At 39.6% G+C, this 18349-nt stretch overlaps 1 protein-coding gene across 4 annotated transcripts in view; it reads right to left on the reverse strand.

The window, feature by feature from the left end:
* Positions 1–18349, reverse strand: part of dennd5a (DENN/MADD domain containing 5A) — a 163407-nt gene that overhangs the window by 88578 nt on the left and 56480 nt on the right. For 2 of the 4 annotated variants that reach the window (XM_072272605.1, XM_072272608.1), the window contains exons 2-4: positions 8601–8672; positions 7582–7691; positions 2290–2962 (exon numbers count right to left, since the gene is read on the reverse strand). The exons of 1 other annotated variant lie outside the window; for it this stretch is intronic. In XM_072272605.1, the coding sequence (XP_072128706.1) occupies positions 2290–2962; positions 7582–7691; positions 8601–8672 (855 nt within the window). The remainder of the gene's footprint in view (positions 1–2289; positions 2963–7581; positions 7692–8600; positions 8673–18349) is intronic. One more of the 4 variants, XM_072272606.1, reaches the window with a different exon arrangement.

Consider the following 18349-nt stretch of genomic DNA (forward strand, 5'->3'; position numbering starts at 1 on the left):
AGACATCTTGTTGATAAAGTATGAGGTATACAAAACAAACTTTATGTTGTTTAGTTATTACGAACAATGACACTTGTCAACTTGTGAAATTGCTGGCTAAAATCTATGCTCTGAATCTTGCAAGTTCTTTTAAAAACTAGTAACCCTCTTAAAATCACAGGCTTTTAAATTCCCAGGAGACCCAAGATCACTAACTTGTATTGCATGTCAGGTCTGGCAATGAAAAAAAGCTATCTTACATACGAAGAGGCAATTCCAAGCTAAATTTGAATCACTGAAGGATGCTTGACAACTGTGGTAGGGCTTGAATGCCATTACCTCCAACAAAGTAAAACCAAACGACATATGTGTTAACAAGTTTTCACTCCCAGACAAGTTCAAAGCAAGCAAAAAAGGCAATGATCATCAAAACATGGAAGGCACTTTTACGAACTTCCACAGCTCCAATGATCCAGTGTTTTCAGTTTGAGGCTAACATGACAACATCCTTCAGGATGGTGAAGCCTAGGAAAGCATCCAGGCAGGATAACTGGCCAAATACTGAAGACCTGTGTTATTCAACTGACTGGAGTGTTCAACTGATATTGTTCATCTCTAGCTTGGCAGTCCGAGGTACCCACCTGCTTCAAGCAGGCCTCAATTATACCAGTGCATTCAATAACATCACCACCTCAAAATGAATCAATAAGCTCCAAGGCCTAGGCCTCAACACCTCCTTATGCAACTGGATCCTCAATTGCTCCAGTTGCAGATCCCAGTCAGTTCGATTGGCAACAACTTCTAGGAAAGCAGGAGCCATCGCCACGGACCCTCATCTCGCAGGCTATGCTCGCTTCTCGCTGCTGCCATCACGGAGGGGGTACAGCAGCCTCGAGTTCCACACCACCAGGTTCAGGAACAGTTATTACTCAGGACAGATCCTCTGATATGATAACATGAAGAAATTAAAAGGTATGACCCTCTCCACCTCTGATCCCCTACTGAGAACTGGCTCATGGACCTCAACCATCAGGCTCTTGAATCCAGAGCGGATAACTACATTCACCCCAACACTGAACTGATTCCACAACCTATGGACTCACTTTTAAGGACTCTACCATTCATGTTCTCAATATTTATGGTTTTTTAAAAAATTTATTATTACTATTGCTTTATTTCCCCTTGTTTTGTATTTGCAAGTTTGTTGCCTTTTGCACACTGGCTGTTTGCCCACATTTGTTGAGTGCATTTTCATCGATTCTGTTGTGTTTCTTTCTATTTACTATGAATACCTGCAAGAAAATGAATCTCAGGGTTCTATGGTGCTCTATACAGTATGTACTTTGACGCTCACAAAAGGATTTGGCTTGTAAACTAGATTCGTGTTTGATAAGCCAGCATATTTGGTCAGTTGAAGATTCTGAGACTCCAGGCGCTTGTAATCATTGTGTCCTTACTCAGCGCCTCAGCCTGTCAATCTTCACCCTTCATTCCCAACTGGCTCCACAGGCTCTTTTAATTTCCCAGTCTTCTTCAATCTATTACTCGCCTGCCTCTGTATCTAACACCATTGCTCACTCTTTCCTCTCTTATGCTGGATAGCTTCCCTCTCCATCCTCAGTCCTGATGCAGGGTCTTGCTTCAAAACAAGGACGATTCCTCCCCACCCCCAACAGATGCTGCTCATCCCGCCATTCCTCAAGAGAATGTTTTTTTTTAATTACTGAGATTGAAAGTCACAATTGAGAAAGTAAAGCAAAAAGTCCAAACAAAAGGTAGAAGCTGGGATCAATGAGAATGGGACAGTCAACAAGTTACAGATGAATCCAGAGTTCCGTAAAATTATGGGCTCAAATTCATGCTCCAGGGTAATGCAGTGTCAAGAGAAAGGGGAAGAATTGGGTGGAAGTATTAGGCTGGTCGCCAAGTTTTAAACTAAATTGCTTCAAGTTAATCAGGTGGGATTAGGGAGCCCAGCTGCCCAAATAAAATGGAGAAAAGTAGAGTTCAAAACCACCCAGAAAGGTAAAAAGCAGACTAGTGAAAAGACCTGGAAGACTATGAATTACAAGAAACATTTAGAATCACAGCTAAATGTTAAATAATGCAAAAACATGAAAATCTGCATCCAATAATGCCTATCATTTCACTAAAGTTACACACATTAAATTCTCAATTGTTTGTTTTTATAATCAAAAGCTTCTGTAGCCCAAAGCCATAAATAGATAGTCTTTCTTGTAATCTCTTGCAGTTGTCACCAATATCTTTTTTTTTAAAAAAGTAAAATGAATTCATAAACACTAGACTTACGTTGGGAGTACAGCAGGATTTGCATTTCCAGCAATGCACAGGTGAAGAGTTGGAGCACATTTTCCAGACCCAAAAGTTCAAACATTTCATTAATTGGAAAGTCAAATAGTGGTAATTCATTGGCACTTGGCCTCTGACAAACAATTGGACCATATACTCCCAAAAACTTTAACGATCTCCCTGCTGGCGGCAGTGGCACTTCATATAGAATATTGTAAACATAACTTTCCAGTGGTAGTGGAGGAGGTTGAAGAGAAGTCACAGCTTGATAGAGTTGTTCAAGAACCTTCTTACAGGCGTGCATGAAAGGCAGGGGTGTAATCAAGCAAATGCATTTTGAGACATAAAGTGTATCCTTGCTAATATCATACGAGTTAAAACGCTGTAGTTTAGAAACTCCCGTGGACATGTCACTGCAGTTTTCAGAGATACCCTCCGCTGAGTTTATGCAGATTGCGGATGAGGTATGAAGAATATCGTATTGTTCTGCATTATGCATATGATACAGCGTTTGCATTGCGCTGCAGATCTGTTTACTTGCCACCTCTTCATAAAACGTGAGAGCAAATCCGTAGGTGCGAGAACCATCCTCTCGCGTGATGATGAACGAATGGAATTGTGGGTCTCGGTTGTCAGATTGTGTTTTAAAGGAAAGGCCTTTCGGCATGCAGAGCTTGAACAAAAAGAAACACATGAAAGTTATCTTCATTATAATGTGGAACATATTCCTTTGAAAAATAAACTTTCAAATTAGGGATCATGGATTTCTGATCATCAAATGGACACCATACTTAAATGTACATAAATTTCTTAATTTAGACAGAATCCACAGTAAATTTCTCCAGTAGGTACACGCTGGTGCTGATAGCATTGACACTTTTTTTCATCTTGAGTTCATCCCACGTACATAACTTGATTTCCCTCAACACATTTCCTCCCATATTCCATGGAATAAATGGACAGGGTAAATTCTATACATCTTTAAACGTATATATGTTACTCTCTCTATCCGTATGTGCACACATATTGTGATCCAACTGGACAGGAGAGTCAACAGGTGTGCCAGATTCTCAACAATTAATATTGTCAAAGAAAATTTTTCTAATGATGCAGGGAAGGTGGGGGGGGAACACAAATAGGACAAAAGGTACACCTTTGATGGAATGAGATCAAATGGAATGACATGGAAAACTGAGGATGATTACGCTTCTTTGTGTTATAACAATAAGGGCAGGCCTAGTACGTTAGGCTGTGTTACTGGACAGCCAAAATCTACAAATGGATGATAAGCAGAAATGACCTGTTCTGAATTAGACAAAAAAAACAAAAGCCAGCTGCTTAAAAGTTAAAGAATTAAATGGAGTCCAGAAGGCTACAACATTGGACATATTCCTGGTAAATAAGGGGATTTCAAGGACGAGGAAAGAAACTGGAGGAATGCAGAGCTGGTGTTACAATCAGATCAAAAACCATTTTATTGAATGATGGAGTAGGTTCCCAGGAGTATTCCCTTAGGTCTGCTCCAAACTGCCATGTTCACAAGTTTGCAAAGACTACAACAAGACCAAAGACATCAAGAGTCAATATAATTCAATTTACTAAATCAGTCAAAAGTTGTAAATTCGCCAGAAGCTCTTGGAAGCTGGCCTTCAAGTTCACAAAAATAACTGGAACTCTAATTTTTATGCCAATTGGTTTCACATGACACTAAGATTTCTAAATCTGATTTTAAAGAAGAATTTTGTCAAGTCTTCCTTCATAAAACTTCAACTTAGGTACTGCTTTATCCATTAATTTCACTTATCTTCAAATTACAGGTCACTCCACTACCCCACTGAATATTTTGTTTTACAACAGTACAGTAATTACATAACTAAGATTGAATTATCAGTTCATTCTGTTACGTACCCCGTAACTGGGTTGCCAAACCAGCAGAAATGGATCACTCAGTTGGAGTCTGGATTACTAGAACTAAGAAAGTTTTATTAAAGAAACAAGCAACACAGTACTCTAATCAAAAGGATAATAAATGCAACAGTTCAGCAATGATAAACACACATGTGCACAGAATTAAGATAACAGGATCAATCAAGCTCTATCGTTGTCTAGGGGTAAATGACCAGTTTCAAAGTGACGCAAAGTTCAGTTCAATTTAGTTCAGTTCAGTTCGCAGTAATCGTTGCCGTGGCGATGGACAGTGGGGGGAAGGAGAGAGAGAGCAAAAACAAATGAATATTCAAAACGGCTTCCACACAGACCATCGCAGTCAGCTTTTGGGCGAGTCCTTTGTGATGTCATCTGAGGTCACCGACCGTGACCCCTCCGTTTCCAGATACGATCGTTTCTCTGCGGTGAACCTGGCACCCAGGCAAGGGTGGACACACACCAGGTTCCCGCCGATCGTGCCTTTCCACCCTGTGCGTTTATGGCCCGGTACTTCCCACCGACTTGTGAGAGGCGCACCGCTTCCAGGGTCTCGTTACCTCGGGTGTCGTGTGCGTCCTGCCTTAGCAAACCTGTCCCTTTTTATCCCCCTGCTGGGGTATCGCCTGTCCATCACTTCAAACAGTTCAAGGTTCAAAGGGGAGCCACTCTTGACAGCTCTCTTTCTGTTACTCTCTCTCCCGTCCCTTCATTACGCATCTCTAAATGCTGCTCCATTGTTTTCCTTATCTCCCTCTCCTGAAGTCAGGTGGCAGACCAACTGCTGATTCCACTGGTGCCAGCACAGGACAGCTACATCTTAATCTATGTGTATTCTTGTCACAATTCCTATAATAATCATCAGCTGTGCTTTATACACACAGTTTCAAGTGGGTGGGAAAGGCAATATTTATTGGTCCATATACTGCAGGCTGAGTACACACACCATGATTATTGCTGTAGCCCACATATGCCATCTGAATTGTTCCACTCCTCCACAAACACTGCTCCACTTGCGAGACCAGACATTGATATCTATGCAAGATCACCAATCACGCCACAAAATGTGAAGATTATGCATTCAAGCGTAAGTGAACTTTTAATGGAATGATAAATCCAAGTAACCCTGATCATGAAAATTTAACATGATTTCTTATTGCTTTATAAATAATCAGAGGTTTGTTTTTTTTTTAATTTTCAATTTTTTTTGACCCTTGCTTCATGTTCACTCACACTCATAATATCGCAAATGAATTAAATATTTTGATTTATACTTCCTAGTTTGGATATATGAGCCTAAAATCCACCTCTCAAAAAAAAAACTGAGTTACTGCCAAGTCAGAGGTTGAAATTCAAGTAAATATTCTGAAAGAGAAGCCAAATATGCCTCAAATTTACATATTTGGGTTTAGAGCAGTCAGGAAAGGGGTTCGAAAACAAGTTGTTCAGAGAAATAAAATCAAATAACATCCAATGAATGTTGATATAGAGTCAGTGTTTCAGGTCAATGACCCTGAGGCAAAAGGGCCCACAAAGATACTGGGGTCATTAACTCGAAATATTACCTGATTACTTCTCTTCCAACTGCTGTCTATCATGCCAGGTGTTTCAACACACTTGTTTACATTTGAGATTTCCAGTATTTGGAAAATTTAGATTTTTACTCACTGCTTACACAAATTAGATAAGTAAAATAAACATTTAATTGATTCAACTTGCTGGAAATATTTCATACAAGTTTATTTTTAAATATCTCATCAGGCTGTCTATCCAGACTTCAAAAATGTAGGAGATAAAAATTTAATCCATAAGTGAGGCAAGTATCCTCAAGGGAGCACCTTTTGTGGATCAGATGTACAGATAAACTTATAGATAAACTCTGTCCAATACTAGTGAATCCTCAACTACAAATAGATTAGTTAATCGGCTTAATTTGAATTACCCATCATCTCTTACCTTTTAATAGCACAATTGTATCAAGTTGCTCCATTTAACTTTAGGCTGAATTACTGGACTTAACTGATACAATTACAGTGTTTGGACAGGTATTAAAATAATAAAGGCATTGATGGGCATGGGATTGCCATAAGGTATCATGTTAGCATGAACAAAATGGGCCAAAGGAGCCTATTTCTGTGCTGTATCTTTCTGTGATTCTCTGATAACATAAAGACAACTGATATTACAGAAGTAGACTGAGTACAAGCGGAGGGAAAATGAATGGATTTTTCTGCCTCAAGAACCCTTTTGCAAGCATTGGATTAGGATCCACCTCCTTCAGTGGAGAGTACATTCAAGGTCAATGCATATTTCACCACATAAGCAGGGTTGCTTCAAAGTGACAAAAAGCTTGGATTTTCTTTTCAGACGCATTATCCGATACAGAGGCCTCACACATCGGCTTCCGAAGCAGTCGCTCTTCTATTGATATCTGCAGAGCTCGATAAGGGGAAATTCTCCAGAACTACTGGCCCATGCTTCAATGGTGTCGTCATCCTTTGTCAGGTCCCAAATCTCAAAATCGTGATCATGAGAATTACAGAAGGCAAGTCTAATCTCATGAATCTTCCCATTATCTATCCAGATTACTAAGAAAATGCTACAAATGAGTAATTAAAATGTAGTTAGGCTGCTAAGAGAGCAGAGCTGCATCCCACTGTTGCACTTGAGAATAAAGATTTAACTAGAAGTACATTCAACATGCTAATCTGTATGTCAAAATAACTGAGGAGTAGTTTAGTTCATCTACTCTATCCCACACACCCCCCAACCCCCAGCTCCAGTTCTACTGCTAATTGCAATAGTACAAACGTGTAGATAATGTGGACTTACGCTGTTGCCCAAAATGAGTCAATGTCTGATTTTTCTTTCCACTTGTGGTTGCATTCATTTTCAGCTCAGGCTTTCACTCGAAGACATAGCCAAATCTGAAACTCACCAAATGAACGCTCCCTCCCCAATTACCACCCAGACTTGTAGCTGTCACAGTAGTGTAGCAGTTAACGTGACGCTCTTGCAGCTTGGGCTGTCAGAGTTCTGAGTTCAATTCCGACATCATCTGTAAGGAGTCTGTGCGTGGGTTTTCTCTGGGTATTCCGGTTTCCTCCCACAGTCCAAAGATACACTGGTTAGTAGGTTAACTGGTCATTGTATACCGTCCCGTGATCAGGCTAGGGTTAAATCGGGGGTTGCTGGGTGGCTTGGCTCAAAGGGCCGGAAGGGCCTATTCCGAGCTGCTTTCCAAAGAATAAATGAATAAATTCTGGATGAAAAATAGACAAGGGGATCTATTGATTTTCTAGAGAAAAAAAGAAATCTTTGTTTGTTTGGATTTAGACCAGTTTCACAGAACATGTTAGGCATACTAACCATCCCAACAGCATCCTGATCAAAGGGGTTCCATTCCACATTTTCTGGATAATGAGCCAACACTTTAGATTTAAAGGTTCTGCGCAAAGGGCTCTGTTCATAATTTTCACCTGAAACAAAGAAAAACACACACATTCATTGATTAAAAAGTTTTCCAAGCTGAGCAAGAAAACAGCAGTGGACAAAATCCCAGAAAGGACAGAATTAATCAAATCAAGGTCATCCTACTTAAAGCAGGATTCAGGAAGCGCTGGTCATATAGTGGTCAAGATTGCACAAATGCATTTAGACAACAATGCAAATTATTACGGCCAAAAATCTGCCATTTTTTTTGAGAAAAAGGAAAATGTATGGATCTTTCACAATTCTATCAAAACATTTGAATTTCATTCTGACTTTGATCACTTCAATTAAGGGAAAAGGGTATAAAAAGATCATTGCACAACCATGTTTAATGAGCCATTTCATGCAATTATTTGTTTCTCAGAAAAAAAAGATCTGAGTAGGAATCAGGATCGTGCTTGGGGAAAACATATAACATTTTTGATTAATCAAATTGCTTAACAAGTAAATGGCAATACCAAAAGATGGATTTCTTAAACTATTTCAATTGGGAGGGAAATTGTTACTTTTAGTCAAACAAAAGGAAATCACAAGCAGTCCTGCTATCTGTTAGATTTTTATCAGAAACAGCTCTGAACGCTTGCTGTTCTTTTATGCACAAGATAAAGAGGAAAAACACACACGTATACACACACACACACACACACACACACACACACACACACACACACACACACAGAGGCTGCATCTTTTCAGAAGAGAAAGAGGCTTAAAGAAAACACCACAGAATTAGGAAAAAAGGCTGCTCCAAAAGCTGTATCGAGGCGAGAAGCCCAAAATACAATCCCGTCACCTGCTAAGCAACATAGCTGTGAAAAGAAGGAACTGGAAAGTTAAAAGATCAGAAGGTCACTAGAGTCACAAGGATGACATAGCACCATCAGAAGGGATTTTACCTTCATTTGCACTTGAACTGACACGCCCAGCACCACCTCTGCCTTTAGAAGCCTGTAAGAACTGGCATAAAGCTATATAACAAATAAAATAACAATTAATTACAAATTGATTTGTTCCTTGTACACATATCAAGAGAAAAAGAAATGAATACACAAATATTAATTCAGGTTACCAGGCCAATAAAAAGTGCAACGATGATGAAAAATATTTAGAAAATATTTTTATAACCTACATTTCTATATTGTCGTTATCCAGTCAATATCGAATGCAGATCTGTATAACAAACCAGTTTTAAAATGTTTTTGGATGGTTTAAATAAAAGATTTTAAATTCAGTCATATTCTAAACTGAGGGCATTTTGACTTCTTAAAAATCTAAATCAACAGCAACTTAAAATATATTTGTAAAGTTGTATCATAGTTGCTGACCAAAACAGCTATACTTAAACCCAATTTCCAAAATGATGAACAAAATTATTCTATTATTACAGGTATTTCCACACACTCGAAACAATTTGGTGAAAAATGTTTCAATTAAAAGATTAACTGATCCAAAAAATAAAAAAGGGCTACTACTTCCAAAATTGGAAAAATAAATCTCCTATTGAAAACAAAGCCCCCCCCCCCATAAAATGTTCAGAATATGAAAATAATTGACAGATATCAGTCAGCTTTGGGCACTGCTGAGAGCTAACACTCTAGGAAAATAAGCAAAAACCAAGCAACAAATATTAAACACGCACAAAATGCTAGAGGAACTCAGCAGGCCAGGCAGCATCTATGGAAAAGGGTATAGTTGACGTTTCAAGCTGAGACCCTTCTTCAGTCCTGATGAAGTTGACCACAGCAGAATTGTTTGGAGTGTAAAGTGAGGAAGTTGAATGAGGGAACTTTGATTGTGCACTTCCTTTTGACTCTCTTGATTTTAAGTGAAGCAATACCAGATGTAAGGGCGTATTCTGGAGTTAGGGTATACAGTATAGCGAACATTAATTTCACCAGCAACCAATCTTAAGACACGAACATGGAATGTAGACTAAATTTAAAATGCAGCCATAAACAATAGTTTTCCTAGAACTGTAAACTGGAGTTGATTGCAAACCAGACAATGCTGATTAACATTCATTTTGGGTGTCTGGAATGTGGGTGCAAAGAAGGAAGTGTGAAAATTATATTTAATTTAAAAGTGGGCACTGCAGATGCATTGCAACTGTAGAATTGTCCTGCTGTTACCTTCGACCTTTAGCATATAAAAATGTCATATAATACTGGGTTGGGAGGTCACTTCCTCCAAGAGTGTCTCAAAATGATGCCTGCTGCTCGTTCTGTTGAATAAAACACTCCTATATCCACCTCGCTTCAGTGTCACCCCGGTGACTTTGTTCATGTCACGACACCTGACATCTTTTTTTCATTAAAAACTTAATTGTAGATAATTAGTTTTGGAGGTATAGACAATTGGTAAACATAGTTCAAAGAAAAAAAGTGCAACATCAGATGAGAGATTAAAGAACGCAGTACAAGGATTTGAATAAGATGAACTTGATTAACACTGATTAACCATTTTAATCAGTGGCTAAAATATGCAAGCCCCCAATTCCTACACACCCTTTTCCACCATCAGCCAAAGCTTTCCTTTCATAACGCAAACAATTTTATCAATTAACATGGATGAATATTACCATGTGTTCTCCCACAAGATGATTTGCAGTACCACTTGCATAGATGATTTTGTGGGAGGAAATGGTAAGATGATTAAGCAAAAATATCCTTTCTTTGTGTAGGTTCACTTTCAATTCTCTTCCACTTGTACCTTTGGTATGACTGCTTTTTATTTATTTCCTTTGCTCTGGAATCTATATCGATTCATTAGGCAATGGTACTGGTGCTGGATCAAGTCAAGTGAATGATCAATGAAATGAGTAAGATACTTAGCAATTGAAACTTCAAAAGAGAAACTGCTTAACTATTACAGTATTTGATCATAAAATCAACAAAACTTTCCAATGAGACTGTATTTTAATATATTTGACTCAAAATTATTAAACTCAGCAACTATGAACATGTATCTTTCGCAGTGATACAATGCACTGAATGATGAGAGGTGATAAGTGGGTCTCCAATATGAGAAGATAGACTCTCGAGCTCAATCTACCTCAATATGATCTTGCACCATATTATCTTACTGCAGATGTCTACAATTGTGGCACTTCATTCTGCATTCTGTTATTGTTTCAACATGATTATGGCTGATCTGGCTGTGGACTCAGCTTCAATGACCTGTCTTTGCACGATAACCCTCAAGTCCCCTACCAAACAAAAAAATCTAACTGTCTTACTGGAGTGGTGTCACAGCAACAACCTTGCACTCAATGTCAGTAAGACACAAGAGCTGATTGTAGACTTCAGAAAAGGGTAAGATGAAGGAACACACACCAATCCTCAGAGGAATCAGAAGTAAAAAGAATTAACAATTTCAAATTCTTGAGTGTCAACATCTCTGAGGATCTTTCCTGGGACCTACATTTTGATGCAGCTACAAAGGAGGCATGCCAGTGACTACATTTCATTAGGAGTTTAAGGAGATTTGGTATGTCAAAGACACTTACAAATTTCTACAATGTACTGTGGAGAGCATTTGAACTGGCTGTATCACCGCCTGATATGGGAGGGTGACTACACAGGATTATAATAAGCTGCAGTGTTATAAACTTAGTCAGCTCCATCATGGGCACTAGCCTCTGTAGTATCCAGGACATCTTCAAGGAGCGATACCTCAAAAAAGTGGCATCAATCATTGAGGACCCGCATCACCCAGGACATACCCTGTTCCCATTGCTGCCATCAGAGAGACACAGGAGCCTGAAGGCACCCACCTAATGATTCAGGAACAGCTTCTTCCCCTCTGCCATCCAACTTCTAAATGAACACTGAACCCGTGAACATTACCTCACTACATTATTTTTAGTTTTGCACTACTTATTTAACTTTTTGCACTACTTAACTACTTATATTCTTACTGTAGTTCAGTTTTTTTCTTTATTACGTATAGCATTGTACTGCTGCTGCAAAGACAACAAATTTCATGACCTATTTCGGTGATATTGAACCAAATTCAGATTTAGTGAGGTAGCCTCTAATGCTTCCAAGGGTGCAGAATCCTACAGATTCACTATTCACTGGGAAAAACAGTTTCTTCTCATCTCTATCCTCAATCTACTGCCCTGAATACATCCCCAAGTTCTAGTATCACCTACCACTGGAGACAACTATTCTAGTCTTACCTACCACTATAGTCAACTTATCTATCCCTTTCACAATTTTGTGTTTCTATGAGATCCTCTCTCATTCTTCTGAATTTCAGAGCATTTAGTCCCAGAGAACTCGATCTCTCCTCGTATCCGGAGATTCTGGATAGGTTTGTCCCATTGAAGGATCTAGTCAAGAGGAAGAAAGAAGCTCATGAAAGGTTTAGGAAGCAAGGATTAGACAGGGCTCTGGAGAGTTACAAGTTCGCCAGGAATAGGCTTAGAGTTAGAAGGGGTCATGAGAAGGCCTTGGTGAGCAGAATTAAGTAAGAGCCAAAGGTGTTCTACATGTTTGTGAAGAACAGAGTAAGGGCAAGTGTTGGAGGAGGTAGTGATGATCCTTAAAGAATACTTTACAGTGAGAGGGACATTGATGAGTGTGAGGACAGCGTAAAGCAGGCTGATATACTAGAACACGTTGACATTAAGGAGGATGTGCTAGAACTTTTTGAAAGCATTAGGATAGATAAGTCCCTGGGGCTGGACAGAACCACAGATGAGGTTACTGTGGGAAGCGAGGGAAGAGACTGCTGCGCTTTTGGCGATGATCTTTTTGTCCTCACTGGCCATAGAAGTAGTGCCAGAGGATCAGAGGTTGGCGAATGTTATTTCTTAGTTCAAGAAAGAAAATACGGATAACCCTGGGAATTCTAGACCAACAAATCTTACGTCAGTTGGAGGCAAACTACAAACACGTACGTACACACACTCACACACATATATACAATGTTATATTCATTTCTAATTGCCTCATTTAGGAAGAATATGGAGAAAGAGAGGGTGCAGAAGAGCTTTGCCAGGATATGAGGTACTGCAGATGCTGGAAATCTAGAGCAATACACACAACGTGCTGGAGAAGCTCAGCAAGTCAGGCAGCATCTACAGATGAGAATAAACAGTCGATGTTTCAGGCAGAGACCCCTTACCAGGATGCTGCATGGACCACAGAGCACACCTTATGTGGAAAGGCTGAGTAAGCTAGGACTTTGGAGAGAATGAGGTTGAGAGGTGACTTGGTAGAGGTGTACAAGATAAAAGGTATAAATAGAGTGGACAGCCAGCACTTCCCTCCCCCTCCCACCCCCACCCCCCCCCCCACCACCCGGGAGACATGACTAATACAAGAGGGCATAACTTTAAGGTGTTGGGAGAAAAGTAAAGAGGGAATGATGTCAGAGACAAGTTTTCTTTAACAGAGAAAGTGGTAGGTCTGTGGAACACCCTACTGGGTGGAGGTAGGAACGGATAGATTAGGGACATTGTTGAAGTGGGGTAGTGTTAGAGTGGAGGCTTTGGCTCAGACTTGGGCAAGCACAGGCAAATGTTCTAAGCCAGGTTCTAGCAAGATTTTTTCCCCTTACTTTCTCTATTAGTACATAATTAGCACGCCGAGAATAGTTGCAGTTAGTGGCATGTTCTTCGTGAGATGTGAGAACTCTGGGAGATCTCCAGTCTCCCTCATAACTACACCTGCATGAAATGCATCAATTGGAGCTGCAGCTCGATGACCTTTGGCTCGTATGGGAGAATAAGGAGGTGATAGACAGGGAGGCAGTCACCCCCAAGTTGCAGGAGACAGGTACCCAGGTGACTATCAGGAAAGAGGAGAGAAACAGGCAGCTAGTGCAGGGTACCCCTGTGACCATAAGTTTACCACTTTTTTTTACTGTTGGGTGTTGGGGGGGTGGGGGGAAAGAGATCAACCTACCAGGGGACCAAAGGAAGCCACAGTGACCAGGCCTCTGGCACCAAGTCTGTCTTTGCGGCTCACCCAACATCTAGCTTGTCCTTCCACCTCTCACCTTTTTATTCTGGCATCTTCCCCCTTCATTTCCAGTTTTGAAGGGTCTTGGCCCAAAAAGTCAACTGTTTACTCCTTTCCACAGATGCTGCCTGACCTGCTGAGTTCCTCCAGCATTTTGTTTCACCAGGTTAGGCCGAGTTCTTCATCTCTGTACTAATGAAATGCAGGATTTTTGTGTTCTAATTTACAATCCACACATCTTGGTTGTTAAATGCAATCCATGGCTAAGATCCACAATGTTCTTAGGCAGAATGTATTTAGAAATAATAAAAAACAAAAGGCTAATTACTGCCAGATCAAGTCAAGGTTCAAATGAAAGCTTTAGTCTTGGGTTTTTCTGAGTTTACTCTTGTGAACTGAGAATCTACTTTCAGATACTGTGACTGAATTCTTGCTATGTTTCATCTAATTGGCTGTGCTCTTACAGCGCACAACATCTGAAATCCAAGATGACCAATTTATGTAATTTCTCTGGATTTTCACAGCACAAAACAGAGCGAGAGAAAAGGGTCCACGTTGGCGTTTATTCTCAAAATATGCCTCCTTACGTTCTTCTTCAGCTAACATCTCTTCTCCTTCATTTATTGATTTATTTATTTCCTTGTCTAATAGATTTGGTATTGAATTCTACAGGCTGAAAAAATTCAATTTCTTCATAATTTTTGTAAATTCCCTACAAAATTCATTTGCAGACCATCTTATATTTAAATCTCTGATGAAAGGTCACTGACTTTAAAAATCAACTCAGTTTTTATGTCCACAAATGCTCCTTGATCTGATGAATGTTTCCATGATTCTCTCTTTAATTTTATTAAATAAGGCCTCCAGTTCTGGTCCCACCTGCACGTGTAAACGTCAGTTTAGAAATTAGATCACATCGCACTTATTTATTTCTGTGCTATGCATTTGAAAATCTACTCACCATGGAGTAAAATATGAGAACAGCCAGTTACTGGCTTAAATAGCTGAAGTGACATTTGCATCAGACGTGCAACAAATGATGTCATCCATTCCAACCACCCCCCAGCTTAAGCAGTAGCATGGAAATTAGTCCACAGTCCAAGAGTGATAGCTGTTGAGTACTAAATAGATAGAATTTCTCATAATGGCTCAGTGAGTACCTATTCCATCATGTTAGATAGACGCACAAAAAGGCTCTTGTCAACCTCGATCCAGGCAGAAATCTGCAGCAACCTAAGTAGCAACCAGGATTAAAACTATGCTGTAAACATATGTAAGCCAACACCCAGCAAAACTCTAACAAATTATTACGGATGCCTGTAAAATAATGGCAGTGTGGCTATTTCATATGTATGATCAAGTGCACAATGTAACTTACATTTTGTATTAATTTAAATTGTCCAATGAAAAAATCTGAAATGAATACCTAGTAGAATGGAGGAGGCAGCATGAAAATACAGACAGGGGATTTCACACATTTTGCTTGTGAACTGTTGCCAATCACTAAGATCATTATTCATAATACTATTATGGATTTATGGTTCCAGACTGCATAATGCTTCAAACTGTTTGGTCAGGTATCAATTATCCCCTGAAGCAATGTGAGTAATATAAATGTTACAAAGAGATCAGGAAAAAGCCTGATTCACCATGAGTTCTGAAAAGAAATGGAGTTATAAACCTATGATTGAATTAGACTTGCTGAAACCTCCAGACATCTTTAGGAAGAGTGATGGAATATAAAAATACTGTATATAAGGAATAAATAGGAGGACAACACAAGCCACTGATCATTGAAATAAACTATCCAACTGGCAAGCAAAAGATTTGCAATTAAAAGTAGATTTTAACTGGCAATTGTTTCAGCAAACGTGAAAGAGTTTCAAAACACTCCAGAATTTTGCTGTGAAGTTTACAATTAAACTGTTTCAAATTATTCATGCTATCATTACTGTCCTGAAATAACTAAGTCAATGTAACCAAAACTGTAAGTTTTTTTTAAACCGTTGAAGTTTGTTTAACACTTCTCACAAAACATAATTAATAGATCATAGTCAATCTTCTTCATGTGCCTTGCTCGTTACACACTTGGACAATCATGGCTCTCCATATCGAACGATCCCTCGCAGAGTCAATGATATCTTGCACACTTAGATCTGTTAGTTCTTTCACAGTGTCCAGATAGTCATAGTCATACTTTATTAATCCCGGGGGAAATTGGTTTTTTGTTACAGTTGCTCCATAAATAATAAATAGTAATAGAACCATAAATAGTTAAATAGTAATATGTAAATTATGCCAGTAAATTATGAAATAGGTCCAGGACCAGCCTATTGGCTCAGGATGTCTGACCCTCCAAGAGGGGAGTTGTAAAGTTTGATGGCCACAGGCAGGAATGACTTCCTATGACGCTCAGTGCTGCATCTCGGTGGAATGAGTCTATCTGGCTGAATGTACTCCTGTGCCCAACCAGTACATTATGTAGTGGATGGGAGACATGACCAAGATGGCATGCAACTTAGACAACATCCTCTTTTCAGACACCACCGTGAGAGAGTCCAGTTCCATCCCCACAACATCACTGGCCTTACGAATGAGTTTGTTGATTCTGTTGGTGTCTGCTACCCTCAGCCTGCTGCCCCAGCACACAACAGCAAACATGATAGCACTGGCCACCACAGACTCGTAGAGCATCCTCAGCATCATCCGGCAGATGTTAAAGGACCTCAGTCTCCTCAGGAAATAGAGGCGGCTCTGACCCTTCTTGTAGACAGCCTCAGTGTTCTTTGACCAGTCCAGTTTATTGTCAATTCGTATCCCCAGGTATTTGTAATCTTCCACCATGTCCACACTGACCCCCTGGATAGAAACAGGGGTCACCGGTACCTCAGCTCTCCTCAGGTCTACCATCAGCTCCTTAGTCTTTTTCACATTAAGCTGCAGATAATTCTGCTCACACCATGTGACAAAGTTTCCTACCGTAGCCCTGTACTCAGCCTCATCTCCCTTGCTGATGCATCCAGCTATGGCAGAGTCATCCAAAAACTTCTGAAGAGGACAAGACTCTGTGCAGTAGTTGAAGTCCGAGGTGTAACTGGTAAACAGAAAGGGAGACAAGACAGTCCCCTGTGGAGCCTCAGTGCTGCTGATCACTCTGTCGGACACACAGTGTTGCAAGCACATGTACTGTGGTCTGCCAGTCAGGTAATCAAGAATCCATGATACCAGGGAAGCATCCACCTGCATCACTGTTAAGCTCCTCCCTCAGCAGAGCAGGGGAGAAGCTGACATATTTTCTTCTTTGCTTTCCTCTTCCACATTTCCCAGTCATAGGGCCTTGTAATGTAAGGCATTCTATTTCTCCCTTTCTGATGACATGGCCCAGGAATTAAGCTTCTTCTCATTTAATGTTCTCATTAAAGATCTTTTTGTATGGGCATGTTGGAGTACTGTCTCATTAGTTACCCCATCTCCATATGATATTTTCAGCATTCTTCTAAGAAACCACATTTCTGTTGCTTCTAAGTTTCTTTGGAGTTCTGGTGTTATAGTCCATGTTTCGGAAGCATACAGCAAGACTGACCAGATGTAACATTTTACTAGCCTAAGTCTTGTTGTCATAGAAATGTGTCTGTTGGTAAACATGGGTTTCATTTTTTGGAAGTTGGTTTTGGCAATGGCAATCCTTTTTATTTCTACTTTACTTCTAGCATCTTGTGATATAAAGCTACCACGGTAATTAAAGCTGGTCTTTTGTTCAATCTCTTGGTTACCGATGTACAATTGGCGGTTGGGAATATCCTGCTGTTTTGATATTACCATACATTTGGTGTGTGTTTTTTTTTTTACAGTTGACGGTTAGACCAAAATTTGCACTTGTTTGTACTACTTTGTCTAGGAGGATTTGTAGGTCTTCTGCAGTACTTGCTATTAGGGTGGTATCATCTGCATATCTTATATTGTTGATCTTATCACCTCCAATTTTTATCCCATCTAGGTCTTCTATTTCTCTGAGAATCATTTCACTATAGATATTAAACAATTTTGGTGAGGCAACGCATCCCTGTCTAACTCATCTTTGAATTTTAATCCAACTGCTTATATTATCATCAATTTTTACCGTCATCATTTGGTTCCAATATAAATTTTGAAGCAGTTGTTGGTCCGTTCCGTCAATGTTTAGTTTAGTGAGAATTTGAAATAATTTTTCATGTTGCACTTTGTCGAATGCTTTAGTGAAATCAATAAAACATAAAAAGACATGATTTTGATATTCAATTGCCCTTTCTGAAAGCACTCATAGTATGAAAATTGAGTTCCTAGTTCCTCTATGCTCAATAAGCCCATATTGTAGTTTAGAAGTTTCTGGTCTTAACTTGTTTTTAATTCGACTCATCTGATTCGGCAAAAATTTCAACAGTAGTTTGCCGTTGACTTTATTTGCCACAGTGCTCATCTAACTAGAGCATTTGACCTCTACTGGTGTTCCCAACTGGGAATCATATTCATAGTCAATAGAGGCCCACATTAAATGTGTGATATGGAGAAACAACTACTTGGCAAGAATGGGCATCATAAAACAAATGAATTTGAGATTGATATCCAATTGCTCGTTTTGTTCTTGTATAGAAATAGCATTGAGGGGTAAATGTAATAATAGACAACACCACTTAGCT

Source organism: Mobula birostris, chromosome 11, assembly GCF_030028105.1.
Source record: "Mobula birostris isolate sMobBir1 chromosome 11, sMobBir1.hap1, whole genome shotgun sequence".
In the NCBI taxonomy this organism is placed as follows: Eukaryota; Metazoa; Chordata; class Chondrichthyes; order Myliobatiformes; family Myliobatidae; genus Mobula; species Mobula birostris.